Below are 10,756 nucleotides of genomic sequence, written 5' to 3' on the forward strand. Positions count from 1 at the left end.
AGTAGGTCTACAAATTATTCTCTAACTAAAATGTATAACTTATAAATTAGTCGTAAAGATAATATATCATTGAATTATGTTCGAATTGACTTTATTGAATTATTCGATTTGGAAACACGTGAAATTAGTCCACTTTTCATGCAAATTTTTTTTTTTTTTTTTTTTACAACTCATACAACTACTTTTGGCTCATTAACAAAACTGAATTTGATGGATTTTTTCCAAAGGTTTCAACTTTATAGGGGGAAAAAAACCTAAATAATAAACTTTATATATATATATAATAATAAAACTAACTTCCTTATTGCAATGGTGGGTAGAACATGAAGCCATCAAAACAACCAAAGTCCATCTATAAAACCACCCACTCAAACACACACTCACATTCACAAACACAACTTCCCAAACCTCAGTTTCTTTCCCAATTCATGCAATGGAGAAACTTTACAAAAACCCCATTAAAGCTCAAGTAAGAACAAAAAGTTCTTATTCATTATACTTCTCCAATGGCTTCTTTCATTTACATTTCTTCAAAAAACTCGAATTTTTAATGGCTTTTAGCTTCAAACCCTCCAACCCATTTCCTCTCTCTACCATTTAAACAGACCCTTTTAACCTTTTTTCTTTTCTTTTTTTAGTAATGTTTTTTTGGTAATGCCTTCGTGAAAATGTTTGTTGCTCTGTTGTCACAGGTAATGAAAATGGTGATTTTGGGGATTATTATGGTGGCGGCGTTGATGGGGGAAGTTGAAGGACGAAAGGGAAAGGTAAAGAAAGGGAAAAAGGCGAAGATTTTGGTGGGAAATGAGATTGAATATGGGGCCATAAGTTGCAGAGCCCACACTGCTTCAATAACAGAGTTCGGCGGCGTTGGCGACGGAGAAACATCCAATACGAAGGCGTTTCAGGCGGCGGTGGAGAGGTTGAGCCAATATGCTGAAGACGGCGGCGCTCAGCTGTATGTGCCGGCGGGGAGGTGGCTCACCAGCAGCTTCAACCTCACCAGTCATTTCACTCTGTTTTTACATCAGGATGCTGTCCTTCTTGCTTCTCAGGTTTCACTTTTTTCACTTCTCTCTCTCCATATCTAAGCATTTTTATTCATGTGTAAAATTATATTAAAAAAAATACCTTTGATTTATTTTTTAAAAACAGATTAGGGTGCATAGAAAAATTTAAGATTTAAAAAGAAATAAAAAGAAATTAGTCACGCGACAAATTAAGATCAATAAATTGGTGGAATACAAAAAGTAGGTGCTACTTAAGCTGCACTTTAACTCGGACTTTTCAAAAAATATTTTCTTTTTAGGATTTCAGACGAAAATTAGAACCGACTAAGTGTGGTAGTAATAGTAACCTAAAAAACAATAAGAATCTACATTTCCGTTTTAAGCAACTATGATACTATTTATTTTTTAAAAAATAGTTTTACCCACCTTTATAAAGTTTAAAAAATATTTTCATACTAGAAATGCTTTAAAATTTTTATGAAAATCAGTACTCGTTCGATATGGCGGAACACTTAAAACATATTTTAGTTTTAGGTAACCACCATACCATTTCAAGTCCTAAATTTTATCTAAAATTCTTAAAAAAAAAAAAAAAAAAAATTAGTACATAGAGCATTGAAACCTATATAAAATACCAAATTAATATTACAATATTTTAAAGAATTGAAGTATTTTTTTAAACAATGTGTAAAGCTATCTATATCTAAGGAGGTCACAAATCATAATGGGATTTAACAAAAAAAAAATGTGTATATACATAAAGGCAGTTGCAATTTTATATTGATACACTTTTTTCTTTTGTGCAAAAGGTTAATAACTTATCGTGAAATGTATAATCGTTATGCTATCACTCGAGAAAATGGATGAACTAAAATTTTAATTACATGGAATATAAATAAATTATCTTTCAAAATATATATATATATAAAAATAAATTAAAGTGAGATTTTTGAAAATAGGAAAATAAGAAAAACTATTTATACAAAATAGTAAAATTTTAATCTTTTTTTATAGATGTTGACAGAGGTCTATAGAAATCTATGGATGTCTATCAGTAATACAAACCGATAGAAGTCTATCGGTGTCTATCAGTAACTATTATTGATAGAAATCTATCACTTATACGTTGATAGAAATCTATCAGTGTCTATCAATGTGTTTTTTTTTCCTATTTCTATAAATAATTTGATATTTTTCTATCTGTGAAAAATTTTCATTTAAAGTCTAAGCTTTATATATAATATATGTGTGTATATATATTTCACGAGTGAGACTGAGGGTGTTAGTATTTACTAGATCCCTTTTCTGTTTGCACCATCACGTGAATTGATAGCATCTTGTTTGTTTCCTATCCAAATTTTGCCCTAAAAATAATAATAATAAAATCAAAGATATATAAGAAAATATTTTGATGCAATATTTATTATATTGGAATGACAGAAATGCCCAAATGTTCTTTTTCTTTTTTACGAATCATTCCTTTTCATGTGAAGACAATTATATATAACTGTTGAGAAAGATGAGTCTGCTTAAAATAAAACTACATTTAACTATTGATTCATTATGTCTTTTGCTACTAAAAATAGAATGCTTGTCACCATTCATAGGAATCTTGTTGAGGAATATTTTAAACCGTAGGATAATCATTTCGTTTTTTATTTTTCGATTTTAAATATCTTATTACTTTCTTTTACTTCTTTTTTTCCCTTCATAGGAATCAATGATATCATAGTGGTTTGAATTCAGGCTCTACAAATTTAGTAACATAATGAATTAAAATTGCAAGTTTGGATAAGTTTAATCTTTTTCAGTATATAATCTACATCCATTTCTTTGTAGACAAGCATGTGGATCATAAAATTTGAAGGGATGATGAATAAGTTCCTCTACACATTTTAATGACTCTAGAAGCAAAGATATTTGAATAGGAAAGTTTTTTTTTTTTTTTTTTTTNTGTCATCGCATAAATAAGAATAGAGGCTTATGTGTAGGTCCTATAGACTCATCGCATATATCGCATGCGTTCTAGTATTAGAAGTCGTAGCATTTGCGTCGAGAGATGGTTTGCTATTGTATGTGTGTTGCATGATCGCATAACATGAATGCATCCTAGGAAGTGTTAGTCGAACCCCTTCTCAACCCGTTCACCGCATACTCATCGCATCTTCCGTATTATCAACTCTTTTTATGACTCCGCCACATTTGTTTATTTTATTACCGCAACAACAACCCAAAACAACTATTTGATTTCTTGGTTACCGCAAGGTCTTCTTGAAAATTACCACCGCATACCGTTTTCCTTAGTCCCTGAGTTCGACCCTGGACTTACAAGGAAACCAGTGGAATTTATACTTGGATTCTACTAAGAAAACTTGTTGCTCAACGCATTTCCATCATCGCATTCCATAATTTCACCTCATAAAATAACGCATAAAATGTTATAGAAAGGGTTATAAGGTACTTGAAGAAAACCCAGAACCTAGGATTACACCATCATAAGTTTCCCGCTATCTTGGAAGGATTCAGCGATGTTGATTGGAACTCCCTCTCGAATGATTCAAAGGTTACAAGTGGCTATATCTTCAATATATCGTTGACCTGTTTGCATACCTGGGTAGAGCCACTGAGTTCCTTGACTCAACCTGTAATGAATTTTTGTTTTGCAGGTTCTACATTTTTTACGACTGCCGATTCTGACTATTCGCTGCTGTCAAGTTTCACTGTCTGAGGGTAGCCAGTTCCAAAAATTTCAATCGACTGTTTCATTTCGAAGTTTTGAAGCTGCTACTATGACCTTTGAATTTTCAGTGAAAAATGTAACAGGGATGAGTGCTTTTTATCGTGTAACGAAAATTATTTTTGCTTGTAAAGTGATTTTGCTTCGTGCTTGTTACGAATCGGGCCATCATTACTTGAATTTCTACTGTCAAGTTTGTGGGAAGAGATTGGTTCCATTAGGGCTTCTTCCTCCAGAAAAGCCCCAAAAAAGAGTTCCCTGTCGATTTTCCATGGAAATCGAACTTTGAATGGCTCGATAAGCAAAATCCATAATCCGTGGTGTTCGTAGGTTTTGGCAGTGAATGTAGATTAACGAGAGATCAAGTTTACAAGATAGCACGTGGGGTAGAGTTGTCAGAGCTTCCTTTTTATGGTCTTTAAGGAAGCCGATATGGGCAGCGGAGGATGATATGACGTTCTTCCGGTCAGATTCTGGGATCGAACGGCGGAGAGGGGGATAGTGAGTATGGGGTGGGCGTCGCAGATGGAGATTTTATGACATCCAACAATCGGAGGGTGTTTGTTTCATGGAGGGTGGGAATCCGTCATTGAACCTTTACAATTTGGGCATTGTCTTGTTATATTGTCGTTTATAATAGATTAGCCGTTGTGTGCGAGGGTTTTGGTGGAGAAAGGCGTTGGAATTGAAGTTGAAAGGAATGAGGAGGGTGGTCCATTTAGTGAAGAAGCCATTGCTAAAGCTTTGAGACAAGCTTTGGTTTCAGAAGAAGGGGAGAAGATATGGAGGAATGCTAAAGAAGCTTCCGCCATTTTTTGGGATAGAAAGCTTCATCAACAATATATTGAAAATTTTGTGGAATTCCTCAAAAATGGGAAAGATTTTTTAATTAGACTCTCATAATAATATGATTAATGATAATAAAATTTGAGCCCATTTCTAAAATTATCCTATTGGATAGACGATGTCATTCTAGTTGAATATAGATAAATAAGGTTATGGCTCAATGTTATCTTTTGTTTTTTTCCATATCGCCATTTTCATATTTCTCTTTTTCTCTCTTTTTTTTTTTGTCCACCACTTCTATCTTTCTTGTAAAGATATACAAAAATCGAAGTTTTCTACTTTGGATATGAAATTGGAGATGTTTCGATTGATTTAAAGAAAAAAAGTTTTTTTTAAAATTTACTTTTATTTAAACACTAACGATTAAAACTGATTAAAATAAACTTGAAAAACTATTTTGAGTAGTTATCAAACACTCCAATGTCTTTCAAAATGAATTATTCTTAAATTAAGCACTTGAATATATATTCCCAATACACCCTTGATGTTTGCGTCTTCAACCATTGTCCATCCTACAAAACTTGAGAAAACACTCTCTTGAAAGCTCTTTTTTTTGTTTTTTTTTCTACAATTTGTGGGTGAAAAATCGAACATCTATGGAAAATTTCTAGTCCTACAATAGTAGTGAAATTTTTCATATCTCTTCTCTTCCATGAATGACATGCGACACTGTGGTTACCACTACTATTATTTGTCATTTTTTACATGGCCCACCCTTAATTTTAAACAAAGATTTCTCTTTTTTTCTTCGACCAACAGATTTCTCTTTCATCTTCAATTTATATTATCTTTTATATGCCTAATTTTGATTTGTTTCATATTCTCTCTTTGTTAATTTATTTATATGGCATTGACAACTTTATTAGGTATAGATTGTACATCAATTATAAACGACACTTTTTTTTATTTCTTTTAACAATAATCCATCTCTTCATTTAATGAGTAGATACTAGGGGTGAGCATGTTAGACCGAAAAACCGACACGACCAACCCAAATCGGCCAAAATGGAGTCAGACAATCAAAAATCAGAAAAAATCGATTATTATCGGTTTTCGATTTTTAAAATCGATTCCAGCGGCGATCGGGGTGAGTAATTGGCCAAAAAAATTATAAAAGGCCATTTTAAAAATTTAGGGTTTGTTTTTCTTCTTGATCGATCTTCCATTCCAGGCTAAGCTGTCGACTTCGACTGAGCAAACTTCCTCTTAGATCTTCCATTTCATTCTTTTTTGTTCCAGCCGTCGACTGAGCAGGCCATGTTCTTCGTTCTAGCCGACCTGCCATCTTCTTCGTTCTAGTCGGCTAGCCATCATCGTTCTTCTTTCTTCTTCGTTCTTCTTCGATTCCAGCACTAGCCCTACAGATCCGTTCCATCCGTTGCCAATCTTCTTCGTTCTTCCTTCCATTCCAGCACCAGCCGGTCGTTGAGTAGCCTGTGATTCCCCACACAAACTAAAATGAACAAAATCAAAGCACATGAACCAAATGGTATTTTAGCCATATTTATTTTAAAAAAAGTACAATTTTTTAGACAAACAAACAAGACATGAAAAACAAAAAACTACAAGATCACATCACAAGAACAAATAATCTATGAAACACAGATATTCATGTGAGACAAAAGAATCTATCAGACATGTATCATATACCGATACTTCCAGGTACATATGTATCTGACAGCGATTTTATGTATCAATTTTTAGGCTTACTTTTTTAAAGAAAAAAGACAAACAACTCATCTAATCTTTTTCAATTTAAAACAGACAACCTCTTTTTTTAAAGCAAGAGAAAATATACCTTCATTAAAATAATATATTAAAAAAATGACGTATCCGTATCTTTGTTTTTAGAAATGGACGAATCGCCTTATCCAATCATATCCATATGTATAGCATTCGATGTGCTTCATAACAAATAAAAAAAAAATATTTCAAAAATAAGAAGTAGAAAGAAGGGAAGATTCCTACTCTCCAAAGTCTTAAATGACGAGAAAGTTAAAATACTTATAAATATAAAATGAAATGTTTAAGGATCTAATAGATAATATTTGAAGTGGAGGGACTAAATTTGTAATTTAAGTTAATAATAATTTGAGGATGGGTTCCACAATTTAATGGAATTATTATATGTTGACTTTGTAATTTATATAATTATAAACCCGTGAGCGTGAGAAGTGGGTCGGTCGAGAGTGGCGCAGTAGAGATGGAAAAAGAAAGCATTCACGAGATTATAACAAAAACACACAAACTTCAATAATAAAGTTCCAAAAAAGGACAAAATGTGGGACCCACTCACCCTATGATGTTAGGGCATAGATGTAAAATCACATTTTCCCACTCTTCTCTTATCTCTCTCATATTCTCAATTCCACACCTCCATGCTTCCCAACTTCAAGTTACAATTCCACCTCAAATGCCACTTTTTTTTTCCTTTTTATTTTTAAATTATTATTTTCTTTGTGGTTGAGATTTAACAACACTATTTAGCTTCTAAGTTACACAATATTCTACAAGAATGATTGTATCTACTTATTTGAAATTGAGTAGTGTAGTAAATCATATTTTTCATCTTCAAAAGTTATACATGTATGTAGGGTGAATTTAATTTATATAGTGTACTTCATGGGAGTGTCGTGATTCAAATGTTAATATAAGATAGTTTTTTTTTTCTCGTGTTATCAATTAGATTTACATTTTCATCGAAAATATATGTCTTAATCATTGAAATATGTTCAAATTAACATAATAGTATTTTAGTGTTAGTAAAGTTTTTGTTAGACATTTGACCTATATGAAGATTTAAAAGGACGTGAGAAATGAATTAGACTAAAATTTGAAATTAGAGGAATATAAAGAAATTTTTAAATGCATTGTTATTAGTTTATATTTTTAATAAGTAGGTCTACAAATTAATTCTCTAACTAAAAATGTATAACTTATAAATTAGTCATAAAGATAATATATCATTGAATTATGTTCGAATTACTTTATTGAATTATTCGATTTGGAAACACGTGAAATTAGTCCACTTTCATGCAAATTTTTTTTTTTTTTTTTTACAACTCATACAACTACTTTTGGTCATTAACAAAACTGAATTTGATGGATTTTTTCCAAAGGTTTCAACTTTATAAGGGGGAAAAAACCTAAATAATAAACTTTATATATATATATAATAATAAAACTAACTTCCTTATTGCAATGGTGGGTAGAACATGAAGCCATCAAAACAACACAAGTCCATCTATAAAACCACCCACTCAAACACACACTCACATTCACAAACACAACTTCCCAACTCAGTTTCTTTTCAATTCATGCAATGGAGAAACTTTACAAAAAACCCCATTAAAGCTCAAGTAAGAACAAAAAAGTTCTTATTCATATTATACTTCTCCAATGGCTTCTTTCATTTACATTTCTTCAAAAAACTCGAATTTTTAATGGCTTTTAGCTTCAAACCCTCCAACCCATTTCTCTCTCTCTACCATTTAAACAGACCCTTTTAACCTTTTTTCTTTTCTTTTTTAGTAATGTTTTTTTGGTAATGCCTTCGTGAAAATGTTTGTTGCTCTGTTGTCACAGGTAATGAAAATGGTGATTTTGGGGATTATTATGGTGGCGGCGTTGATGGGGGAAGTTGAAGGACGAAAGGGAAAGGTAAAGAAAGGGAAAAAGGCGAAGATTTTGGTGGGAAATGAGATTGAATATGGGGCCATAAGTTGCAGAGCCCACACTGCTTCAATAACAGAGTTCGGCGGCTTGGCGACGGAGAAACATCCAATACGAAGGCGTTTCAGGCGGCGGTGGAGAGGTTGAGCCAATATGCTGAAGACGGCGGCGCTCAGCTGTATGTGCCGGCGGGGAGGTGGCTCACCGCAGCTTCAACCTCACCAGTCATTTCACTCTGTTTTTACATCAGGATGCTGTCCTTCTTGCTTCTCAGGTTTCACTTTTTTCACTTCTCTCTCTCCATCTCTAAGCATTTTTATTCATGTGTAAATTATATTAAAAAAATACCTTTGATTTATTTTTAAAAAACAGATTAGGGTGCATAGAAAAATTTAAGATTTAAAAAGAAAAAAAAAGAAATTAGTCACGCCACAAATTAAGATCAATAAATTGGTGGAATACAAAAAGTAGGTGCTACTTAAGCTGCACTTTAACTCGGACTTTTCAAAAAAATATTTTCTTTTTAGGATTTCAGACGGAAATTAGAACCGACTAAGTGTGGTAGTAATAGTAACCTAAAAAACAATAAGAATCTACATTTCCGTTTTAAGCAACTATGATACTATTTATTTTTTAAAAAAAAAATTTTACCCACCTTTATAAAGTTTAAAAAAATATTTCATATAGAAATGCTTTAAAATTTTTATGAAAATCAGTACTCGTTCGATATGGCGGAACACTTAAACATATTTTAATTTTAGGTAACCACTACCATTTCAAGTCCTAAATTTTATCTAAAATTTCTAAAAAAAAAAAAAAAAATTAGTACATAGAGCATTGAAACCTATATAAAATACCAAATTAATATTACAATATTTTAAAGAATTGAAGTATTTTTTTAAAAATGTGTAAAGCTATCTATATCTAAGGAGGTCACAAATCATAATGGGATTTAACAAAAAAAAATGTGTATATACATAAAGGCAGTTGCAATTTATATTGATACACTTTTTTCTTTTGTGCAAAAGGTTAATAAACTTATCGTGAAATGTATAATCGTTATGCTATCACTCGAGAAAATGGATGAAACTAAAATTTTAATTACATGGATATAAATAAATTATCTTTCAAAATATATATATATATATAAATAAATTAAAGTGAGATTTTTGAAAAATAGAAAATAAGAAAAACTATTTATACAAAATAGTAAAATTTTAATCTTTTTTTATAGATGTTGAAGAGGTCTATAAAATCTATGAATGTCTATTAGTGATACAAATCGATAGAAGTCTATCGGTGTCTATCAGTAACTATTATTGATAGAAACTATCACTTATACATTGATAGAAATCTATCAGTGTCTATCAGTGTGTTTTTTTTTTTCTATTTTTATAAATAATTTGATATTTTTCTATCTTGAAAAAATTTTCATTTAAAGTCTAAGCTTTATATATAATATATGTGTGTATATATATTCACGAGTGAGACTGAGGGTGTTAGTATTTACTAGATCCCTTTTCTGTTTGCACCATCACGTGAATTGATAGCATCTTGTTTTGTTTCCTATCCAAATTTGCCCTAAAAATAATAATAATAAAATCAAAGATATATAAGAAAATATTTTGATGCAATATTTATTATATTGGAATGACAGAAATGCCCAAATGTTTTTTTTCTTTTTTACGAATCATTCCTTTTCATGTGAAGACAATTATATATAACTGTTGAGAAAGATGAGTCTGCTTAAAATAAAACTACATTTAACTATTGATTCATTATGTCTTTTTGCTACTAAAAATAGAATGCTTGTCACCATTCATAGGAATCTTGTTGAGGAATATTTTAAACCGTAGGATAATCATTTCGTTTTTTTTTTTCGATTTTAAATATCTTATTACTTTCTTTTACTTCTTTTTTCCCTTCATAGAATCAATGATATCATAGTGGTTTGAATTCAGGCCTCTACAAATTTAGTAACATAATGAATTAAATTGCAAGTTTGGATAAGTTTAATCTTTTTCAGTATATAATCTACATCCATTTCTTTGTAGACAAGCATGTGGATCATAAAATTTGAAGGGATGATGAATAAGTTCCTCTACACATTTTAATGACTCTAGAAGCAAAGATATTTGAATAGGAAAGTTTTTTTTTTTTTTTTTTTTTTGAGTTATTATTATATGGTGGATGGGGGTAATTTTGATGTTATCATTCCTTAGAGGACATTTTGATGTTATCATTTTTTGAGAGGTAATTTTGGTGTTATCATTTCTTAGAGGACATTTCTCTTAAAAAACCAAAAAAAGAATTCCTCAAAGTAATGGATGGGATTATACCTTTTAGTAACCACTTGTTATAATCAAGGTAGTTCTCTTTTTGAATGTTTTTGTTTTACAAAGTCAAGCCAAAGCATTAATGTCTTGACTTTAGTAAATTAAAGTGGGGGTAGTTTCTTCAACTTTTTCAATGGTATTAAAACAAACTACCA

At 31.1% G+C, this 10,756-nt stretch overlaps 1 protein-coding gene across 1 annotated transcript in view; it reads left to right on the top strand.

The window, feature by feature from the left end:
* The first annotated feature begins 303 nt into the window (after positions 1 to 303).
* The window catches only part of LOC120070012 (probable polygalacturonase), an 18,036-nt gene continuing 7,583 nt past the window's right edge, over positions 304 to 10,756 (top strand). Inside the window, exons 1-2 of the mRNA XM_039021858.1 lie at positions 304 to 469; positions 693 to 1,055. Of these exons, the coding sequence (XP_038877786.1) occupies positions 434 to 469; positions 693 to 1,055 (399 nt within the window). The 5' untranslated portion in view covers positions 304 to 433. The remainder of the gene's footprint in view (positions 470 to 692; positions 1,056 to 10,756) is intronic.

This window comes from Benincasa hispida, unplaced genomic scaffold (assembly GCF_009727055.1).
Source record: "Benincasa hispida cultivar B227 unplaced genomic scaffold, ASM972705v1 Contig751, whole genome shotgun sequence".
NCBI lineage: Eukaryota > Viridiplantae > Streptophyta > Magnoliopsida > Cucurbitales > Cucurbitaceae > Benincasa > Benincasa hispida.